The 23,076-nt window shown below is 42.5% G+C and overlaps 3 protein-coding genes across 9 annotated transcripts; 2 read left to right on the forward strand and 1 right to left on the reverse strand.

Moving 5' to 3' along the window:
• Positions 1-56: 56 nt before the first annotated feature.
• rnf41l (ring finger protein 41, like) lies at positions 57-4,393 on the reverse strand. Of its 2 annotated transcripts, XM_086038404.1 has the most exons (8): positions 4,265-4,393; positions 3,993-4,164; positions 3,555-3,761; positions 2,895-3,034; positions 2,586-2,612; positions 1,871-2,033; positions 1,645-1,765; positions 57-846 (listed from the first exon to the last, which is right to left on the reverse strand). In XM_086038404.1, exons 3-8 carry the CDS (start codon positions 3,758-3,760, stop codon positions 442-444), a joined length of 1,062 nt encoding a protein of 353 aa, XP_085894530.1. In that variant the 5' UTR covers position 3,761; positions 3,993-4,164; positions 4,265-4,393; the 3' UTR covers positions 57-441. The 2 variants fall into 2 exon arrangements, with proteins under 2 accessions (XP_085894530.1, XP_085894531.1); XM_086038405.1 differs by lacking the exon at positions 2,586-2,612.
• rad54b (RAD54 homolog B) lies at positions 1,648-21,549 on the forward strand. 6 transcript variants are annotated; one of them, XM_086038402.1, is made up of 16 exons: positions 1,648-1,992; positions 7,488-7,642; positions 8,141-8,321; positions 14,942-15,136; positions 16,372-16,665; positions 17,119-17,281; positions 17,362-17,587; positions 18,200-18,286; positions 18,365-18,485; positions 18,565-18,704; positions 18,887-19,177; positions 19,270-19,433; positions 19,495-19,756; positions 19,835-19,901; positions 20,798-20,995; positions 21,081-21,549. In XM_086038402.1, exons 2-16 carry the CDS (start codon positions 7,496-7,498, stop codon positions 21,296-21,298), a joined length of 2,754 nt encoding a protein of 917 aa, XP_085894528.1. In that variant the 5' UTR covers positions 1,648-1,992; positions 7,488-7,495; the 3' UTR covers positions 21,299-21,549. The 6 variants fall into 6 exon arrangements, with proteins under 6 accessions (XP_085894528.1, XP_085894529.1, XP_085894526.1 ...); XM_086038403.1 differs by lacking the exon at positions 1,648-1,992 and adding an exon at positions 6,517-6,537; XM_086038400.1 differs by lacking the exon at positions 1,648-1,992 and adding an exon at positions 6,787-6,837 and having other exon boundaries at positions 7,486-7,642.
• On the forward strand, positions 8,197-14,653 carry LOC147143661 (fibrinogen silencer-binding protein-like). The gene is made up of 3 exons (XM_086038406.1): positions 8,197-8,321; positions 8,529-10,876; positions 12,514-14,653. Exons 2-3 carry the CDS (start codon positions 10,470-10,472, stop codon positions 13,082-13,084), a joined length of 978 nt encoding a protein of 325 aa, XP_085894532.1. The 5' UTR covers positions 8,197-8,321; positions 8,529-10,469; the 3' UTR covers positions 13,085-14,653.
• Positions 21,550-23,076: the final 1,527 nt, after the last annotated feature.

Consider the following 23,076-nt stretch of genomic DNA (forward strand, 5'->3'; position numbering starts at 1 on the left):
AAGCAGCTGTTTGATGGATAGATGACAATTTTTGAAAAAAAAGAGGTCTCAAGCTGTTTAATGCCACTCCTCTTTGAAGTTTACTGTGAAACTAAATGTGAAACAGAATTGCATATTGTGTAAACATAACATTGCCTCTAACTCTGCTATCTTAATGCTAACAGAACGGGAAACACCATTGATGAGCTAACGAATAACGTGGCAGTGTTTGAATGTTTTAAGCAATGACTATTTGAACATGAATTTAGAATACTTACTTATATTTTCTTAATCCTCTGCAAAAATTATTTTGCATTTTGCGATTATTACTGCAGGTTACTGAGTCACTTTGTAGTTGGTTGTGAAACTATATTTGTTTGTGTCCGCATGACTGTAATATGTCGACCGCAGCGGCCAAGTTGTGCACACCAGATGGAGCCACGATTCTTCTATCCGGTCTGCTCAGATAACTGTGACCTCACGGTTCTTCTTCTTGATGCAGTCCAGCGTCAGACTCCGGGTTCCGCTCTTACGCGCACCTTCACCCGGCTGAGGTGAAGAAGGACAACTGGGTCCGTTTAAAGACTGAGACGAGTGAAGCGATAGACTGGATAGATTTAAAGAAGCCTCCCTCCGCCGGTGCCTCAGTGGCTCGTAGGTAGGTTCCCATCTGGGTGTCTGCTGCTCTTCCAGAAGCTGCCCTCTGGCCAGCTGGTTGTCAGACTGCTGATTCCTGGCGGGGTGCAGGTCTCTGAGGAGCTCCAGCAGTTCTCTCTTCTCCAGCTCCATCTCCGCCAGCTCCTGTCGCCTTATTCGTTCTGCTCCAAGCAGAGCACGCACGTCACAGATCACACGGGACAACTGGCCCTGCGCAGGAGAGACACACAAAAAAAAATAAAAAATCACTGCAAATGTCCAATTACCCTCAGGTTCTCATAACCTCTAAATTAATTAATAAAGAAATAAGAATTAATAAATTCCAGGGCCTAGAGGTTGTACAATTGCGAATTGAGCCACATTGGACTATTAAAATGGACCATAGATGAGGTAAAGTTAAAAAAAATTTTTTTTAAATAATTTATTGTGTTAATATTATGATTATCATTTTTAAATTTTGTTGCTTACAGTGTAATTATAATTAACTAATGATGGGTGAAATGTGGGATGCAGCTGAATTCAGAATTAACCAATCACATTCAACGTAGTGACTTCAGAGCACCTCGTTGTCAGTCTAGAAAAGCTACGCGAAGATCCAGTGCGCTTGGATATATTTTCACGACTCAAACATACAGTAATGTTTAGTGTAAGGCAAAAGAAAAACGCGAGATTAAGTAGTAGCCATTTTTCCAGGTCATGGAAAATATATTTTATCAACAGTTTTTTTCATAATTGATGCTTTTATTTAGTCATTCAAATTTGGCAGGGTTGTTAACAACAACACTCCTCTGCGGTATGTCAAATTCAGAAGACATTTATTTTCACTTTACAGGAACTTCTTATGTCTGTTTTTATGATGAATACAGTCTACCTTTGAACAAATTAATTAAAATTCCATTATTCCCTATGGGTAATAAAAACCATCAAAATCTGGAGAAAGTAGAAGTAGACTATCGGGCTTGAAGCTGAAGCTGAAGCTGAAGTTGTGGTTATTTGTGGACAAGTTACCTTCACCTCCTCGACTTCGTTCTTCAGTAGTGACTCCTTCTGCACCATGTGTCTCCTCTGCGAGTCCAACCGAGACTCCATCTCCCGTCTCACCTCCTCCACCTTGCACAGCATCTCAACCCTTCAGGGTGCGCATTTAAATGTGAAGAATTATGATGGGTGCACGTTTAAATGTGAATTCTGATAGGTGACAGGTTGAAGTCCTGGTCCACTCATGGTTACTTACCGCAGCATTTCCACTTCGGAGCGCAGCTCTGCCACACAGTTGTGTTGTGACTGCTCGGTGGAGAGAAGCGTGTGGCCGCAGCCGTTGGGACATTCTCGGCTGCAGAAGTTACATTCTGACAGGTGAGCCTCCAAACCGCGTCTCTCGACTTGTGCGGGACACCCTGCAATGCACCGGAAGAGTTTAATTTCACACATAAAAATGTGGACCTAGCAGTGCAGTGCATAATATTTTTGGGGGTGGCTGGCATTGGGCCATATCAGTGATACAACAATGTCTTTTCTTTACAGAGGAAGTCAACCCAAACATGTTTTTTTTCCAGAATATGTTCTATGCAGGCCCACTAGTTGAAATATGGCCTTCTGATTAATATTGTGTGTGTAAAATATAAATTAAGCAGTAAAATGCACCCACTTTCAGCCACCTCAGGGGGCGGCCATTTTGTCACTTCTGTCAACTGAAGATGACATCGAAGTTGCTCAGGACTCAGATAACAACTCACGGCTCACCTGAAAACTAATTACGGCTCTCCTGTTTTCTGAAGCTGAGCCATGATTTGGAGCCAACCCCAAAACACGATGCTGCCGCCAGCATGCCAACATGCTACACTAGTTTTAAAAATAAAGCACACTGATAACAGGCAGCCAAAAGCAGCACACTGAAGCATGTAACAATTTCCACACTGCATGCACGCACTCACGCTCGCCATACCTACCACATTGGTAACAAATGTAGTCGCCTCCTGTCGGCAACGTGTTGCCCTCATGTTGAGAGAACAATAGTATGGTTTGTACACAAAAACCCATGAAAGAATGATGGGAAGTTGACCCCCTGAACAAGCCCCGTAGATCCTTTACTAGTTCATATGGTCACCATGGCGACAATGGAGCCACCTGTTGTACTCACACATCGATCGCCATAGGTTTCAGATTACCCTTACACTACACATAGATATCAATTTACGCCATTTTAGAAATATATTAATAGTGAATGATTTACCGTGGTCAAAAGTAAGTCTCCGTACCTGAGTTCGAGCACGATACAAAGGCAAAGTCACACTCCTCCTCATGCGTGTGAAGGTTCTCCAATGAGCACACCGCCTCACAGCCTTGACCTGCATTTACGCAGCGGATCTGTAGACGGTTCAGATCGTTACGCATGTACCTGTCAACACACACACACAAAGCGTAACATTCACACCTATGGAAAATGTAATCATCAATGAAACAAGCATGTTTTGGAAATATGAAAGGAAGCCATATTAGCTGGAGAAAACACAGGGAAACATGCAAACTCTGCACAGGAAGGCTGAGTTTTTAACTCAGAACGTCCTTAATTTAATTCAATTTAATGTAAGATTTCATGGGTGCACACCACTGGTGCACCTCTTTAGATTTGCTCCAGGACACCTAGACAGTATTCAGGAAGCAGACTACTACTCCTCCACAACTAGTTGCTTTTTTTTTCTTTTTTTTTTTTTTTTGCGAGACTCAAAACGTGATCTTTCCAAATTGTCCCACAGAGCAGCCACAATAGATCACAGGAGTGGGAAATAGCGGCTGCATAGACTTCTACGTATGCTGAACTTGTTTCAGAGTGTTAGGCCTTGCTGCCTCATTCTTGTAAGAACATACATCGAGCTGTTCGCCGCAATATGAATACTACCAACCGACTTGCACACAACCTGTAGAGAGGCTTGAGGCTGCCGACGTCCAGTGGCTGCCTGTCTTCGGGACACGTGTGGTGATGGAGCAGCCAGCTACTGATGCAGGCGCTGCAGAAGGCGTGCTCGCAAGGCGCCTGTAGGGGGCGCCGCAACACGTCGCGACACACGCAACACAGGAGGCCCTCGTTCACGTAGCCCACAAATCTCTCCAGGTCATAACCCATCCTGGAAAAAAAAGCAAGAATTACAATTGAACACACAGAGTAGGCGGAAGCAAACTAAGCGACTGTTCAGAGCCCCCCCAAAAAGGATTTTTTTGAAAATACATTAAACGTTGAATTGGTAATGCAAAAATCTTTATACAAGTACAACACTTGTTTTGGTATCATTTTCTGTTTAGGGGCCCATAAAGGCTTGGCCAGCAGTGACTACATGCCAATAACATCCAGTGCTCACCTGATGTTCCAATCTTCTTCTTTCTGTTGATTTGGTGACCTCCACGGCTGACTCTAACCACCGAGCTACGCTCTTCCCGGCTTCTTTCCCTGTTGCTCCATCAAGCCGAGGGTCCCCTCTCTCCTAAATCCCGCCCCTGCCTCTGGGAGTGCATCTCCATGGAGCGGTATCCCTGACAACAAAGGGTTTTGGGACACAGGACGGCAGCTGTCAAACGACAGTCGGACCCAGATCAGAGCGACAAATGAGACACAATAACAGTTGACACTCACATGACAGTTTCGTCCTTTCTTACCAGATGAGCTGTTTAACGGCGTTGCAGTTAGAGATTACCGTTGCCTTTCCCTGTAGGCTTCTCTCTATCTCTGGATGTGGGATTAACTTGGATTAAACTCTCTCCTTCCTTGATTGGATTACAGACTGCACAACATCAGATGACGTCAAAAGTCAACAAACCATAACACATGCATGACATCCCATCCATTTATTTTGGGTTAATGTAATTTTTCGACACATATAGCGTCAGAAGCATTCAAATCTGTTGATTAAAAACACTCAATAATATATTGTTCGCTTTAGTTGCGTCAAAATTGTAGTTGCTTGCTAATCACAACAAGGGCACATATAGACACAAAACCATTCACACTCTTATGGGCAATTTCTTCCATGTATCTAACGTGCATGTTTTTGGAATGTGGGTGGAAATTTGAGCAGCTGGCCACATAAGGACAAGAAGAACATACAAAACCCTACACTCAAAGACCATCTGAGAAATGAACCTAGAACCTCACAATTTAGAGGAAGATGTACTAACCAGTCATTTACCATGCTGCTATCTTGAAGAGATATTGAAGTGAATGCGAATGCGTTAGAGAATTCCGTACATGTCGCTATTCAAGAAGCCAGCAAGGGCATTCAGTGAGTTGGATAGCTGCAGCATGTACAGATCTGTTAGTTCATTTGCATGCTACCATTTTTTTTTTTAACCTATACAGAACAGTAAGGTCACAGTTCCGAGGTTCGGGACTCAAATCTCGGCTCTGGGGTTCCTTGGAGTTTGCATGTTCTCCCTGTGCTTGATTGGGTTTTCCCCAAAATTCCAAAAACATGCATGTTAGGTTCAGATTGACTCGATATTGCTCTTATTGTTTATACAAAATTAATAATTTCCAGGTGATACAATATATTTCATAACGCGCTATAGCACAGAACAGGATTTGGTGGTGATGTTGCACTTTTAAAACAATACTTTATTAAAATAATTTGCTTTTCACGCAAAATATTTTAAAATGTTTGCATCACCTTGGTGAATAAACTATTCATTCATTCATTCACATGGGTTTTAATTCGAACCCGCCTCTCCAGTAGTATGGGGTTCCGTCTGTGCCAAAAATATGTTATGTGTCGATGATAAGTGTCTATGTTAGACGTCCATGATAAGTGTCTATGTTATGTCGTTTACACATGTCTATGTTATGTGTCAATGTTAGACATCTATGATACATGTCTGTTGTGTGTCGATGATAAGTGTTTGTCAGACAATATGATACGTGTCTATGTTATGTGTCGATGATACGTGTCTATGTTATGTGTCAATGATAAGTGTCTATGTGAGACTTCCATGATAAGTGTCTATGTTATGGCGATGATACATGTCTATGTTATGGGTCGATGATACGTATCTATGTTATGTGTGGATGATACGTGTCTATGTTATGTGTGGATGATACGTGTCTATGTTATGTGTGGATGACGTGTCTATGTTATGTGTGGATGATACGTGTCTATGTTATGTGTCGATGATAAGTGTCTATGTTATATGTCGATGATAAGTGTCTATGTTATGTGTCGATGATAAGTGTCTATGTTATGAGTCGATGATACGTGTCTATGTTACCTGTGGATTACGTGTCTATGTTATGTGAAGATGATACGTGTCTGTGTTAGACGTCCATGATAAGTGTAAATGTTTAATAAAATTATTATAAATAAAATAAAATAATATGTATAAAAGTATGCATGCGGTCCTGTTAGCTCATTCCCACCACCGTTGCGACACAACGCCGCTTTATTTAAAGCCGGGATCAACTTTTGGGTATGTCTTTTTTGAAAATCAGTTATTTGCAGCATCTATTAATTTCTTTTTTTTTTTGGAGCTCCAGTCTATCTATGTGCTGTGCGCTGTTTCTACCCCTAGATGTCAGTAATGCCAAAGGCATTGAACTCAATGCGCCCATGACGTGAAGTACAGGAAAACAAATCAAGAAATACTTATTACGGGTCTTCATTATTATTAACATAGACACTTATCATCTACACATAACATAGACACTTGTCATCGAAATATAACATAGACACTTATCATCTACACATAACATTGACACTTATCATCTACACATAACATAGACACTTGTCATCGAAATATAACATAGACACTTATCATCGACACGTAACATATTTTTGGCACAAATGATACCCCATACTGTAGCGCGTTCGTTTTTACTTTTAATCAGCGATGGCAAATCCAGGTTTATCCAGAGCACAGGTAAACGGGCTGCCGGTTGAGTAGAAGCACCTGTGGCCAAAGCCAAACTGTGGCAGGGTTTTTATTGTCTGGACCTCTGCTTTTAACTGTATCGAAACATAAATTAGGAGCGACAGCATTTTTCACAAGCACTGGCTACACGTTAAAATTTGGTGTTTACCCACAACGCTGCAACAAAACAAACGCACCCTTTCTTATTTCGTCTCACCTACTTCCTTGTTTTACAACCAATCACATTTCACAGCTCACTCAGCGGGAAAAAAAACAGGAAGAAAACAAATCAAGAGTAGTGAAAAGACAAGGGAAGCTCAAGTATTAACATTTTACGAATGGTGACTTCTCTAACTTGTAGCAAATGCGGTTTTTATACGTCATCGTTTAAAAAAATGTCATGGTCAAGTTAGCCTACCCGTAGCTCGTTTGTTGCAAATGACGGACTGCGCTAGATGTGTTGACAGTTTCAGGTTTTGGCTCACGTCTGTATTCAATGACAAATGCGTACAACGATATTTCCTCTCAGCAAATACAGTAATCTTGATAGTGCATTGTAGGTTACTCAACTATATAAATTGTAATGTTTATTGGCACACCGACCGAACTCAAAAGGAAAGTTGTAGTTAAAAGGAAACTTAAAGTAAAAAACATCATTAGGAATGAATCATGATCCCAGTAACGAATGAAGAGTTACGTATCTTTTTCCATTCTGTACTGTTGAGCCAATTGCAATGATTGTAAAATACCAGTATAATTTATTCAGCAAAAAAGGTGTTTCTTACCATTTTTAAGACAAAACACATTACAGTAGAAAAATTTCACTTCACACCACCAAACGGAAATGTCACAAAAAGTATATACAATACTGAAATAGTGATGACAACACAGTGGTTTGGAATCAATGGTGTGTAAATAATGTTAATAACTTGTTTTCTGTTCTTTTTAAACGGATACAGGAGATAAAATGAGGCGCTCAGCAGCTCCCAGCCAGCTACGGGGTAATGCTGCGAAAAAGCCTCGTTTTATGCCTCCTGGAGCTACTTCTTCATGTACTGGTGCAGAATCCATGAGCCAATGCTCCAAATTTGGCTTGGACAATGCCTTCAATAAGGTAAACTTTCTTTAGCAGTTGTTCTCAAACTAGGGTCTGCCAGCCCTAACTTGGGGCCCGCAAAATAATTTGTAACAAATTGTGGTATCATTAAATATCATTAAAAAAATCAATACCTGTTTATGGGGGCCAGTGCGCCAATAAAACAAACATACTCATTCAATTACTCCTCCATACCTTAGATGTGGGCCAATGAAAAGCTCTCATATGATTATGACGTTTCACATAAATTTGGCATCCCTGCGTATGTGCAGGATTTGTGGCTCTCACATGCTCTTTTTTTCATTAGAGTTATTCAGGTGAGGCAAGCCCACCTCGGACACACATGGTACAGTATTACTGTTTGATTAATTGGATTTTGTATTATGAGTGTAGTCCTTGGTAAAATGTCTCCCCTCTAAGAGCAAAAATACAGTGAGAATCCTTGACATATTATGCACTGTTCATATTTCAGAACTGTTCAGATTATCGTCTCTCACACAACTACTTGCTTGTCAGGTCCAGAGAAGTCCAGCAGCTCCACCTCCCGACAAAGGTGCATATGTCCAGGCAGCACCAGCTTTGTCCAAGGCTCTGGCCCGAGTACTCAGTGCAACTGAAAGTAAGGAGAACGTTGCTGTGACAGAACCGAGTGCTGCTTCACAGGAGCTCACAACACCTCGAGACAACAGAGAGACCGGTAAGGCACCGACTTTGTTAAATGATTGAGTTTTTGTTTAGTTAGTCAAATATTTTCAAAAAGAACATTTTGCAAATGGACAGTTTGGTCACTACTTTCCCCTTAGTGTATTCTTTACAACTACTCTTTGGGCCATATTCTCTTTGCACTTAAGTTATTTTTTTAATGGCTTGCACACTTTCAAAGTATGCCGATCCTCCTGTCCAGACTCTGACGCACCCACCATGGGTAACCTGGAAATTTGTGCACAACCACTAGAGAGGCGCGACTCTGTGAAGTCTGCCGTAGTACCAAGACTGACTTGCGAGAGGCAGTATTGTGCACCACGGCATTTTTTTTCATGAACTTGGTATGGGCAACACAGAATGAAAAATGCAAAGAAGAAAAAATAGTAGTAGTAATAGAAGAAGAAATATTATTGTGTTTTTATTGTGGTGACTTTAGGGACGGCACCTTGGTGAAACTGTGGTTAGAATGTTCAAGTGGGGTGAGGTCTGCGGATCTGGGAGGCCACTCCATAGAATCATGCCAACAATTTAAGCATCTGGAAACTGCTAATCTAACCACAGATGAATGTGAATCCATGAATGTAGTGATTCTCAAAGTGTTGATAGCGGGTGTGAACCTTGACTGCAGATCCGATGGTTCAATTTCTTTCTTACCGAAGCTAGGAGCACCAGCCAGAGTGCCACTTAATGGCCGGGATGCAAGGTGGAATAAGGAGCTGCCATTCTTGTTTAACATACTGTATGACAGCTGTGATTTTTCTTTTAAATCTTTCCTGCTTTACAATATTTAGTAAACCCCACGGTATAAAAGAGAGGATTTGCATTCACCGTGCAGTAATTTTAGTGCATCTATACCACTCAAAGTAAAGCTTTGTCTGTATGTGACTGTATACTACACAGTCCCTCAACAAGTGAACTTGTCAGAGTGAATGTGAACCTCAGGGCAGGATTATGAAGTGAATAATAAAACACTGCACGATTCACTGAAATCATTTTTTTTTTACTGAACTGATTCCAGTGGTTCTGTCTTGTCAAAAAAACTGCCGTCCCCGTCATTAATGGGACAACTTGTAAAAAGCGCAAACCTCCGTAAATAGCAAACCGCGAATAGGCAGGGGTTCACTGTACTGTACTGTTTTCAGACATGGAGTCTCCCTCTGGTGGATACTCAGCCGAGACCAGCAATGTAAACACTGTTGTTTGTTTAAAAATACGGACACGACTACAGCCTATTTTAAACTCGTTAGGAGTCGACACAAACCAATGAAACCACGCGTATCTCTCGTATTTTGTTGGTAATGCATAAAAACACAGGCGCGCTCGGTGGAGAGTGCTAGACCCAAGGCGGTGCTAAACAGCCACAGCCGCGGGGTCTGATTTCTGTGCTCCGCTCGTGGCGAGCACGCAAGCGGGCTCCCTGCCCGGCGAGAAAAGCCAGTGTCTCCGCTCCCCCCTCCACGGAGGGCTCATTCGCAGTATTCGGCCATGTAAATAAATAGCTCGTGGCGGTGGTTTTATTAGCATGTAGCATCAATCCGATCCTCACTCACGCGCATGCGCAGCGCGCTCTCTTAAACTCCCTCCTGTGTGTAGTTAGTTAAACGCGCGCCGCACACTCCTTCTAGCAGAACAGTCTCCCGACCCCAAATAAACTAATATCCACCGAATTCCCCTTCCCCCCGTTTATGTGTGTCACCATCTTTTGTTGTGTGTTGAGACTACGTAGCTTCGCTGTGCTCGGTTTGAGGTTTAGAGAGGCCGAGCTGTAAGTAGGTCGGGCTGGGTTTAAGCGGCTTAGCTACGTCAGTCTAAGCTGGGAGGAATTCATCCAAAACCCTGGGAGGTAGGCGGGGGCCTAAGCGAGGCTGGCCTAGTTAAGCCTGATTCTTATTGTGCACGGCAGAAGCCTGATTTTCTTGTGCAAGGAAGCAGAGGTAGGAAACCAAGGAGTGGCAGGGTTCCACGCTTGTGACAGATCACAGCCCGTGTTTGATTTAGAATGGGAAGAGGAGGAAAAAGAGATGTGGAGCTGTTAGATCGGTGTTAACTTTATGTCTCGGTGGACTAAGAGAATCCTACAGCAGGACGAGAAAAGACAGGTGGGGTTGGTGACAGCTGAAGGCCTGACTGGGGCTATAAGATGGCATCCGGTTCGGTGTTCCTTTCCAGCATGGTGGGAAAAGCTCGCTCCTCCAATTTCACCCTCTCGGAGAAGCTGGACCTATTGAAGCTTGTCCGGCCTCACGTTCGCATCCTGGAGGAGCATACTAACAAACATGCGGTCATCGTGGACAAGAACAATTGCTGGGACACTGTGGCGGAGCAGTACAACGCCCTCGGGGGCGACAGGCCCCACCGCACAGCGCAGGGCCTCAGAACCCTTTACAAGCGGCTGAAGGAGTCAGCCAAACAGGAAGTGATGCAACGGAGGCACGCCCAACCGGAGTACAGAGCGAGCATCTCAGAGCCAACCAGGAGAGTCATGGAGATGATCCCTCACCTGTTTCAACATGTGCCCATCCATGAAAAGGACCTGGCTCTGCGCAGGTACGCAGTGACTCACCAGAACAAGCAGCTGATTATTGCTATAGGCAAAACAAACGAGTTCAGCACGGAATGCTATAAACACTTTGGTATTTTTATTGGGATTTTTAGCCTTAAGAGAACAATGAAAGAAAATCATAGACTGCACACTACCTGGAAAGTAATTTGCATTTTCCTTTCATTATACAGTATATAACCAAGTAGTCTTAAGAAATGTTCTTTTATTTACAACAGAACGAGATTTGGTGATAATTAAATTGCATGAGTCCCGAGCTAGAGATTTTTTCGTTTAAAGTTTAGCTTAAAACGTGTTTGTGTTTTGATTTGGTACTTGAGAACAATGACAAAAATAGTATTGCTTTTTCATTTTATGGCTTTTGTTGTTTACTTGATGTTACAAACTTCAATATGTACTTATACCTGGCAGAACAGGGATGGGCAAACATTTGCGCTCAAGGACCACATTAGATTTCTAAAATGGACAGATGAATGAGCCAGGTCATTCATCAATGAGATTTAAAAACAAAATGTGTATGTAAGAGTTTATGTTGTAATAAAATAGTAATTCATTCTAAATTGTTTTATTATCAATTAACAAATAGTTAAATAAAACCACATGTAAAATTGTTTATTTCAGTACTGGATTTACAGGAGTATATTGATTAAAAAAAAAAAAACGGTAAATTAATGACTAGATTTGATTAAGATGAATGAATAAAAATATATTTAAAAATTAATAAACACTTGAGCCCATTTTATGAAAAATGTTAAAAATTGATGCAGCAGGTATTACAGAAGTCTTGATAATGTAAATGTAAATACCATATGTTGCGAGTGGGCCATACTTAACCCACCCCTGAGGTACACCTCTACAGCGAATAATGAAAACTCGCAAATAATTGCCTTTCCCCTAAAATTTGTTTGTAATTTTCTGTGTTAATCTTTAATTGTAAATATACCATAGACTATGATCTCAAAACTGTTTCAGACATTTTAAAACTAATCTTACATTACTTTTAAAAATAGTCTACATGCACACATGACAAAGACTCTGTAATTTCCATAAACAACCCAGGTTAAACCTAACGCTGAAACTCCTTTCCAACATACAAAGCTTGTCTCTCAGTTGAGATTCATCACTTCAATGTACTTCCTTGAGACCAATTCCTACTTACACAAGGTTTTAGCACCATCTTAGAGCCACTTAGAAATGCAACTTGAACTTAATTAACCACAGCTGTAACAAAATGCTCTACATAAGATTGAACTTGTGACTTCAATAAAAAAGATAAATTATAAATAATGTTCATTATTGAAGTCCCCACTGATCAGTAGCAGGCCTGAAACTTATCTAGCAATCATGCGAGCATGAAGTCTCATGTTTTCTACAAGCAAATCTGAATGTAAACAAACTGCAGTTTTCTAAGTCGTTGAGTAAGTAAAGAAGCACAACAATGCAAATAGGTGGGTTTCTGAGTGAATAATAGAGGAAAGCTTCAGAAAATTTGTGAATTTCAAATTGTGCTTTCATCCACGCGATGCATGAAGAAGGCGTTCAGTGGAATTGACGATATTTATTTAATGTTTCAATAAACCACAAGTAGGTTGTTTTCTTATTCGTGTCTGCTGTCCATCCTCAGATTATTATACATTAAGCACCCATCTCCCATCGAGCCTCCTGGCAGCAGCGCCTCTCTGGCTGGCCCTCAGGACTACTCAGCTGCCGTCCCCACCATTCCCAATGAAGTGGTCCATCTGGACACCGAAGATGATGTAAAACCGCCTCCAGATCTCCCACTTCCGTCCACGCACGCAGAGCCGGGGTTGGAGGCGGGCCCGGAGCTGATGGGAGAACAGGACGCAGACAGCATCCGGGATTATGACGCGTCCTCGTCTCCCGCCCCTTCGTCTGTCAACATCCCCCTCTCCGCCTCGCCGCTGTCTTTACACCACGACTTTTACCCCAACAACATCTACCCGAACAACATCTACCCTCATCACGAGCCCGAGCGATTCCGCCCTTTGCACCTGGCCAAAGAGGAGCACGAATTGGTGCTAGCCAATCACAGGAAGGTGGCAATGTACCTTGAGGAGAAGAGGGAGGGGCTTAAGAGGAAGCAGCAGCTGGAGGAGGAACTTTTGAGGACCAAGATCAAAGTGGAGAAGCTGAAGGTGGCCCGACTTCGACATGGACTGCCCATCCCTCTTTAGCAAGAAGGAACATGCCGGCCGAGACCCATTTCCAGTTTCAGAGTATTTGACATTGACTTTGTCAAAGGTCTTGAAAGGCTACAAAATAACTCTTTTTAGCACCCTATTGCGATGGTACAGTCCCTACAGTTTAGGTTGAAAGATTGCAGTCCAAGGATGAGTCATAACAGAATATTCACTTTTACAGTATGGGCACTGGGAATAGAAAGAGCAGAAAAGACACAAAGGGCGCCATGAGGAAAGGGGACAAAATACAGGACATCCTCAATTTAACTACACTTTGTAAAATTAATTGACGGATTACACTGTGTGGCGCTACAATGATGTCACATCATTTACATAGCGCTCAAACTCACAGCTTCAGGGGTCGTATCTAATCTTGTTTTCTAACCATATGATGATGCGCTAAAATCAAACTTCCATGCCATGTGGTGGATGAGCATCTACCTGTCATCAGTCTCTGCTCATGTTGCTGTTATTGTAAAACCAATGCTGTCGTGATTGTCCGAAATATATATATTTTTAAAAAAGCAAACATTTCCTAATGGTATGCAATATGCTGTAAATAACAATGTGCATCTTACCGATCCAATTTCTGCCTGAATCTGTCACCAGTATATAACTCTGTTAAAGTGGTATTTGGAAGATCTATGTAATTTGAATATTTGGAATAAGATCTTGGCCATTATTCAGTAAAAAAATCAACATTTTCAGTCAAGCTGCTGGTTATTTTAAATTGTTAAACTGTCTAAAATATCTCACAGTGAGCCTTAAAGCAACGCATAGGTGCAATTATGAATCAACAACTTATTGATTACAAAAATTAATCAATATTTATTAATGATAATTGATTCATCGTTTAGAGACCTAAAATTGTCCAAATCCTTAGAATTTCTGCCTCTCAACAGTAAATATTCTCAGATTTCTTTAGTCCTTGATTAAAGCAGACTTACTGTGTTTCATCAAAATAAGACGATGACAAACATCTGCTTTTACTTTGGAAAACAATCATAATTTTTGCCTTTTTTCTGACCTGTTGCGGACCAAACCAGAAATCGAATCATATTAAGAATATAAGCGCAGGAAAAAGAATGCACTGTCAATACAAAAAAAGTCCTGTTTTCAAATAAAGGGATGGAAAATAAAACATGTTTACTTAACACAGTGGGCCATTTTTAACTCTTACACATTTATAATCAAAAGTCCAACAATACAACAAAGCACAATAAAAGTAAAGAGAAGTAAAAAGGCAAAGCTAATTTGATTGCTTATATGCTAACTGAGTTGAAGTCTCAAATGATGTCACATGATGATTGTCTGGCCTCCCACTTTCCAGGCGTTCAGCTTTAGAGGTTCCATTGTACATTTTCATATCATTTTCAGTGTGTTGCTAAAAAAAAATGGCTTGAAAATGAAATCAGTTGCCAGTGAAACAAGAGAGCTGCAGAATTTGTGTTGTGACCTTAATTATTGATACTGAATACAAGAGAACGGACTATTGTATTATATTTTGGGGAAATTAATGTCGGGTGTTGTTAGTTTTTGTTTGTCCATTGGTTTTGTCTTTTTCTATTAAAAAGAAAGTTACTAAACTGAGAATTCAATTTTTTAATTAACTTTTTTTTTTTAATCACACCTCCACTTAAACTGCTTTTTGGATGCCTGTTTTTCAAAGACATTTCAAGTTGTTTTTCTGTCCAAATGCTGCAAGGGGAGCACTCTTATTGAACTCGCGTGAATGCCTTTGATGTGGACATGAGTGCGCACAACTGGTACAACAGTGACATCTGCTGATGGGGCCTGCCTGTGCGCCCAAGATATGCTTCATCACTGATTATTTTGCATCTGTTTCCACAGGCCTCCCTCAAAGATGTGCCGTGTCAAATGCAGTCCCAAATACAGAATGCAACCCGGACACGGCGCGGTACTTCAGCGTCATGTGGTGTAAGGCCAGCAAAAAGAAACACAAACGCTGGGAGGGGGACGCCGTGCTGGTGACGAGGGGTCGCACGGCCACCCTGAAAGATATGGAGGGCAAGGACATTGGACAGGGTGAGATATTATGAACCAATGTCAGCTTTATTCATGGAGCTTTTAAGTTACATTGTCTCAAGGAGCTTTACAGGCCTACGGTACACAAACGTCAACAATGTCCCCTACTCTAGACCTCCCTATCCGGTCAAGTAAAAACTCTGAGTAAACCAATTTTTGAGTGGGGGGGGTGAAGAAACCTTGAGAAGGGTCACAGATGGAGAGATCTTTCTTCAAGTATTATCTGGATGCCTAATGGGAAACATCTCTCACTTGATATGATGCTCTACAATGTTAGTATACACAGTGTGAGAGTCAATTTAATGAAATAAAGTGCCACAGGTAGTCTCTGACGAAGTAGTTCTCCTCCGGACCAGAACTGGTCAGTCAATGCAGAATCCTTCACTGTAACACCTCTAACGAAGTGGTCCTCCTCAGTTCATGTCCCGGACAGTCCATTCAGAATTCTTCACCGCAATCGTCTCACCTCGCTCATTGCCATCTAGAAGTGAAGTGGCAGTAAAACAGGCCAAAGTCCAGATGACAGGTCATGAAGCAGGGCAAGGAACTAGTTGCAGACTAATTGTGTTTTAATCATATATGAGAGTTCAGAAATACGTCTTTTAATCGAGATTTAAACATTTCTATAGAGGTAGCCGCTCTGATTTACACAGGTAGAGCACTCCATACTACCGGAGCCCGGCTAGAGAATGCTCTAGTACAGAGCGTTTTAGAACCTCCTGACTTCTTTGTAGCTCTCTGAATCAGCTTGTTGTTGTGAGCAAACGACTCAGAATGAAACTTGAGGTTCAAATCTCAGCTCAGGCCCTTGTGTGTAGAGCTTGCCTGTTCTCCATCTGCTAGCGTGGGTTTTTCTCCGTGTATTCTGGCGATGAGCCCTGGCTGTACCCAGCCCAAAGTCAGGTGGGAAAAGTACTCCATGTACAAGTATGCTGAAGTAATGATGATCCCATCTCAATTTACTCAAAATTTACTTTATGTGAAATCTGGGCCGGTTCAGTTGAACGCAAAGATATTCTGGCTGTCAAAAGGTAGATATCCATTAGTATCTATTGGAAGATCATTTCATTGTTCTTCATGTCACTATACGTCGCTTGCAAGGATAGATGAACAAAGATACTGGACATTTTTTTGTTGTATGCAATTTAGGACCATTTTTCCACATTTCACATATTGGTAGGGATGCACATGTATAGAAAATAATAATAATGTCATGGCACTGCCTGTCCTTATAGGTAGCGGCTACAAGATGTCAGTGCTGGCCTCTCTCGCTGAGGGAGAGACCCTGATGATCGGAGCGAAAGAGGTGGAGGTGATGGGAGTCATATCCGCGGAAACTTTTGCTACGGGACGTTGTTTCCAAGAAGCGCGGGTAGAAGACATCCTCCCAAAGACGGCTCCCCCTCCTTCACATCGCCTCGCATCCAAACCTTTCTGCCCCCCAACGCAATCGGGGAGAGCAGAGCATCTTGGATCGCAACCAAGGGAGGAACAAATCTGCAGGCCTCGCCATGATCCACAAGCAGCTGGTGCGTAGACTCAATCAGTTCTCCATCCATTGTCTTCAATAACATTATTCAATCAGGTTCTTTTTATATTTAAAGAGGGAAATCTTTTTTTTTTTTCAAGAATATATTCCCAGCAGGCTCGCTAGTTGAAACACGACATCCTGATTAAGATTGCGTTTGTAGAATATGAGTTAAGCAGCAAAATCTAGCCATCTCAGGGGGCGGCCATTTTGTCACTTCTGTCGACTGAAAATGACATCACAACTACTCAGGGATCAGTTAACGACCAATCACGGCTCGGCTTCTGAGTAGCTGTGATGTCATTTTCAGTCGCTAGAAGTGACAAAATGGCCGCCCCCAGAGATGGCTAAATAGGGGTGATTTAAATCTTATTCCATAAACGCAATATTTATCAGAATGCCTTGTTTCAACTAGTGGAGGTTTAAAGGAGGTTTTCCTTTTCATCCTTCTTAGGTGCTCTGGTGATGCCTCGGCCCTCTCCCAACCACCAGTGGTCTAATAACAAGTCAGGCCTTCCTGTGGTTGATGTCGTGGTTGACCCGCACCTGACGGCTCAGCTGCGCCCCCATCAGAGGGATGGCCTGCTCTTTCTCTATGAATGTGTCATGGGCATGAGGTATCATCGAATATCTAATTTGTGAGCCCTTCTGTGGTTTTGAGTCCACGCAAATAATCGCAGTGTGTTTGTGTCATCAGAGCTGCAGGACGCTACGGGGCTATCCTGGCTGATGAGATGGGTCTGGGCAAGACCCTCCAGAGCGTGGCTCTCTGCTGGACTTTGCTCAGGCAGGGTCCGTATGGAGGAAAAGCGGTCGCCAAGCGTGTGCTGGTGGTTACTCCAGGTAGCCTGGTACAGAACTGGGGCGCCGAGTTCAACAAGTGGCTGGGCCGTGAGAGGATCAAGGTTTTCACAGTAGATCAAGTGAGGAAAGAGATTGAGCCAAGGCACATAATTGATATTGGAAATCACCTGACTGTCACAAAAAAGTATTGACTTATCATCTCACTAAATTATGTAGGCATGTCTCATATTGTGACCAGTGATTGAATTGACTAGCATTACTCTTCTCATTCTCGTTGTCTATTGCTTGTTGTACTGCTTGTTGTCGTATTAAAGCGGAAGTCAACGCAAACATTTTTTTTTCAAGAATATGTTCTATGCAAGCTAGGGCATTCTGATAAATATTGCATTTGTGGAATAAGTGTTAATCCACTCGTTTTTAGCTATCTCTGGGGGCGGCCATTTTGTCTTCTGTCAACTGAAAATGACATCACGACTGCTCACAACGACCAATCACGGCTCAGATTCAGAAAACAGGTCAGCCGTGATAGGTCGTTGTGAGCAGTTGTGATGTCATTTTCAGTCGACAGAAGACAAAATGGTCGCCCCAGAGATGGCTAAAAACGAGTGCATTTTACTCCTTAATTTATATTCCACAAACGCAAAATTAGTCAGGATGCCGTGTTTCAACCAGTGGGACTTCTGGGAACATATTCTTGAAAAAAATATGTTTGGGTTGACTTCCGTTTTAAGGACCACAGGATCGAGCAGTTCCTCTTGTCTCCTCTGCACAATGTTCTTGTGATCAGCTACGAAATGCTCCTGCGCTGCCTCGAACAGGTTTGCCCCACCCGCCCTGTCTACAACTTTTCAATCATGTGGAAAGACATCTGCTGACTGCCACTTTTGCGTTCTCAGGTGCAAAAAGTGGAATTTGGTCTTATCATCTGCGACGAGGGTCACAGATTAAAGAACAGCAACATCAAAACGTCCTCGGCCCTCAGCAGCCTGAGCTGCACTCGCAGGGTCATACTAACAGGTGTGCTTGAGCCGCACCTTTCTCGACTGCTGCGAGGAATCGACAAGCTCTCGCTAAATTTACTGAATATATCTTGAAGGCACCCCGGTGCAGAATGACTTGCAGGAGTTCTACGCCATCATAGAATTTGTCAATCCGGGCATACTCGGCTCCACCGCTGCCTACAGGAAGGTGTTTGAAGAGCCCATTCTTCGTTCCAGGCAGCCTTCCTGCTCAGAGGTGACGCGCACTCACTCCTCTCCAGAGGTGTCAAATCCACATCCGGAAAGTAAAAACTCTGCCACACTTTGGCTTCAACCACAGATGCCTCTGCTCCCGGCCAGCTCGTTTACCACCATTTTCTCGTTTATTGAGACCAAGTCAATGTGTGAAATGAAACCGATATGCCGTTCTGCCAATAGGAGGACAGATCTTTGGGGGACGAGCGAGCGTCCGAGCTCTCCCGACTAACCGGCGTGTTCATCCTGAGGAGGACGCAGGAGATCATCAACCGCTACCTGCCGCCGCGCTTGGACTGGACCTTGTTCTGCAGAGCGTCCCGGCCGCAGCAAGAGGCCTACACGCATCTCCTCGGCCACAGAGTCTTCCGAGCTTGCCTTCAGGGCTCCATGCAAACGCACACTCACCTGGCCTGCATCACCGCCCTGAAAAAGCTGTGTAACCACCCTGCTCTGCTTCACGCCACCGTCATGGTGAGACTGTTCGGCTTGGATTGAACATTTGATTCACTGAATCAGTCAAGTCCTGTTCATTTTCGGATTTATTTGCGGCGATGTGCTTTTAGGACAAAATGAGGCGTGATTTCGATGAGAGCTCGTTATATGAAGGCCTAGCACAGTTTTTCCCAGACGGCTACTCTTCAGATAGCTTCAACCCTGATGACTCGGGGAAACTTTCGGTTTTGTTGGACCTCCTGAAGACCATCAAAAAGTTCAGTCCGTCGGACAGGTATGTCGTTGTTGTCGTCTCTGTCGGGTTTCAGGTATGACAGTGCTCGTGTCTCTTCCAGGGTGGTTATCGTGTCCAACTACACTCAGACGCTGGACATGCTCCAGAAGCTTTGCGTGCACATGAGTTACACGTTCTGTCGGCTCGACGGACAAACGCCCACCAACCAAAGGCAGCGGCTGGTCGACAGCTTCAACAGTCCTTACTCTCCCAGTTTCCTGTTTCTGCTCAGCTCCAAAGCTGGTGGCGTAGGCTTAAATCTGGTGGGGGCTTCCCACCTGGTACTCTACGACCTTGACTGGAACCCGGCCACCGATATTCAGGTAAAACTATCAAAACAATCCTAGATGATTATGATTTGTTTTGCTGCATTGGAACATTCGCTACTTTGTTTTGTTCAGGCTATGGCACGAGTGTGGCGGGACGGACAGAAGAAGACCGTGCGCACCTACCGTCTCCTGACTGCAGGTATCAGCTTACTGTAATTCACTGGACATGGCTGTGTACATTACATGCGCTTGCACATATTTTATTTCTGTACCTTGTTTGTGCATCCTACATGGTTTTTTTTCCCCACAAAATGTTGGTTCCCCAAATGAAGTTCACTGGGAGGATGATCATTTCTCTTTTAAATCATATGATTTTAATTTTTTTTAATCTGTGAAAAACAGCCATTTGAACACTCTGGTATCACATGCTTCCAAGACCTTGGCAGAAAGTAGGGGAAGAAAGTCAAACAAAAACAGAAGAGTGAGAGTAATGCTCAAATATTTCCGAAATGGGTTGAAACATGGGACACTTTCAGCAGCATTTATACAGTAGTGGTTGTAATAATGCAATTTCCCTGTTGACAGTAGAGGTACATCGCTACTGCTTATCATTTATATGCCATGATTAGTAGTGCTGTCTACTACTCATTTTCTTTGATTTAGCGAACAAGATTCTTATTATTTAAGATGCAATGCAGTGGCCTAGTGCAATATTTCCCCAACTTTATTGAGCAGAAGCACATATTTTACATTAGAAAAATCTCACCAAATAAAAATACGACTAAGTATATTTACTGCAACAATGATGAGCTTGTTTCAATGAACTTACTAAGTAATGGCTTAACTGGTGTTCTTTATATGAATGGCAACTAGTGGATAAGAAGAGCATTTAATTGTTCAGTCAATTTACGCATCTGGCGTAGATCGATTAACAAAGATAGATTATTTGTAGGAAACCAATATTCACTTTTCATGTCAGTTATGTTAAATTGGATAATTTGGATGCAGTTGTTGGGAATTTCTGGCCAATATATGGATGCAAAATGCGGCACACTGGGAAGCGGACTCATTCGTTGGGTTATGCGATCCTCTCAGGCACCATTGAGGAGCGCATTTTCCAGCGGCAAGTGTCCAAACAAGGGCTTTCTGGGACAGTGCTGGACCTCGGCAAAGGCTCAGAGCACGCCAGCTTCTCCACCAGCGAGCTACGAGATCTCTTCAGCCTGACCGACACGCCATCTCTAACTCATGACCTGTTGAACTGCAAATGTGACATGGACGGCTCAGTTAACGGTAGGCCTATTTTTAATTGGTTAAAAAAAAAAAAAACACATTTTGGCAGTTTCGCACACTCATCTTATTTTAACTTTCTGCTCAGATATTAAACAGGAAGAAAATCAGGCTTCTGACAATCGGCCGTGCCAGCTTGGTCGTGACCACGGCGGTTCGGCCCAGAAGCACCTCAGCATGTCCGAGCTGATGCAGTGGAGACATTTCTCCGGAGACGCCCGCACCTTCTCTGACCCTTACCTCGATCACGCCCGAGATCACATCACCTTTGCCTTTCAAACCACCATCTCTCACGTGGAACAGTAACAGTAACCATCACTGTTTGCCTCCAAGACTACATGGGACTATTTAAAAAAAAATCTATTTCATCTTTATTTTGTCTGGCAAAATAGAACTACTAAATATTCAGCTTTAAAGGGGAAGTCAATGTAAACATTTTTTTGAAGAGTATGTTCTATACAAGCCCACTAGTTGAAACGGGACATTTTGATAAATAGTTTGTGGAATAAGTGTTAACCCACTCGTTTTTTTGCCATTTCTGGGGGCGGCCATTTTGTCTTCTGTCGACTGAAAATGACATCACAACTGCTCACAACGAACAATCACGGATCAGATTCAGAAAACAGGTCAGTCGTGATTGGTCGTTGTGAGCAGTTGTGATGTCATTTTCAGTCGACAGAAGACAAAATGGCCGCCCCCAGAGATGGCTAAAAACGAGTGCATTTTGCTGCTTAATTTATATTCCACAAACGCAAAATTAATCCGAATGCCGTGTTTCAACTAGTGGGCCTGCCGAGAACATATTCTTGAAAAAAATATGTTTGGGTTGGCTTCCGCTTTAAAGACAACAGTGCTCAGATTTCGTTGAAACTGTCAGCGGTATTAGTTTAACACGATTATCCCGATTGTAATTTTGCAGTGGTGTAGAACTGCATTGGTCATACTGCAATGTGTTTTGGTTGTTCTTATTTCGCCACTGAAGAGGGTCAAAATGTTCGAAACACCTCTCTAAGTGAAACAGTGCAGTTTGAGGAAGAGTAACATGCAAACACAACTCAGTTCTTAGATGAGCAGGATCTCAGATTCTGCAGGTGTCCCGAATGTTGGTGCTGGTAAGTTAAATGGCCATTAAATCCAATGAATTATAAATAAAAAAGATTTTAAAACCTTCATTATTTTTCTGTCCATTGTTTTCAGGGCTCATGCAGAGTTCCTGTTGCGGCCATCGAAGGTAAAACTGTATTGACAAAAGCAGTTAATCATAATGATGTTTAGGTGCTGTGCGCTGAGAATTTATACTGAGCATCAATTTGGAGTAATTTAGTTTAAACTCTCCCACTCCCGGTGTTCAGCCATCCAGTTGTCAGTTTTCACTGAACAATAAGCTTTCCCATAAGGACACTTTCTCATGCCGTGACCTTCCACGTGACGGTCCAGTGAGTCACGGTGGTTAAGTGATGCGGGACACTCATCATCCTTGTTCGTCGGTGCTGCTCGGCACTGAGCCTCCGCGTGGGAGTTACGTTCTTGTGTGTTCTGCGTGCGCTGTGCATGGCTTGTATTCAACTGCGTTGTTATATAAAAGGGCTAATTATTATTTATTTGACCATCACCACACCGCTCTTTCAGGCAATTTTCTTGTGTAATAACTAGGTTTCGGGGATGTACGGGTTTTCTCGTTACAAGGGCTCCATTTAGTCACTGTAAATTCTGACTCTTAATCCCCTTGTGATGACTATTTCATTCAGCTCCTTTCAGTTTGAGTTGAAAAGGTGTTGATGGTAATGTTTTTTGATCTCTTTGTAGTACCCTTAAATCAAATGTATAATGCTTGACCCAAAAACAAGTGAGTCTGAGCATTGCAACGCCCACAAAATATACATACAATAGTGATTATTCTCACAAGGATTCAGTTTAGCAAGTTGTAGTATTTAGTAGGATTTTTTCCTTTAACCCCCCAAAAAATTGTCCACTGCACTTATATTTTTACATACGGTAAAAAAAATATACTTGTGTATATATGTATATTTTTTTGTTAATGTCTTGTTGGAAGAGATTGGATGGCAACCTGTCCAGGGTGTATC

Source organism: Filicampus tigris, chromosome 8 (assembly GCF_054856515.1).
Source record: "Filicampus tigris isolate MCC_2025a chromosome 8, RoL_Ftig_1.0, whole genome shotgun sequence".
NCBI classification, from domain to species: domain Eukaryota; kingdom Metazoa; phylum Chordata; class Actinopteri; order Syngnathiformes; family Syngnathidae; genus Filicampus; species Filicampus tigris.

Bases quoted from the DNA above. Each gene is read 5' to 3' on its own strand.
- rnf41l (XM_086038404.1), bottom strand. From the start codon at position 3,760: ATGGGTTATGACCTGGAGAGATTTGTGGGCTACGTGAACGAGGGCCTC. The intron at 3,035-3,554 runs GTTGTGTGCAAG...GTGTGTTGACAG, and splicing joins AGCCTCAAGCCTCTCTACAG to GTACATGCGTAACGATCTGA. The intron at 2,613-2,894 runs GTACGGAGACTT...CGTTGCCGACAG, and splicing joins TGTATCGTGCTCGAACTCAG to GAGGCGACTACATTTGTTAC.
- rad54b (XM_086038398.1), top strand. The intron at 7,643-8,140 runs GTAAACTTTCTT...CTTGCTTGTCAG, and splicing joins TGGACAATGCCTTCAATAAG to GTCCAGAGAAGTCCAGCAGC. The intron at 15,137-16,371 runs GTGAGATATTAT...CTGTCCTTATAG, and splicing joins GGGCAAGGACATTGGACAGG to GTAGCGGCTACAAGATGTCA.
- LOC147143661 (XM_086038406.1), top strand. From the start codon at position 10,470: ATGGCATCCGGTTCGGTGTTCCTTTCCAGCATGGTGGGAAAAGCTCGC. The intron at 10,877-12,513 runs GTACGCAGTGAC...GTCCATCCTCAG, and splicing joins AAGGACCTGGCTCTGCGCAG to ATTATTATACATTAAGCACC.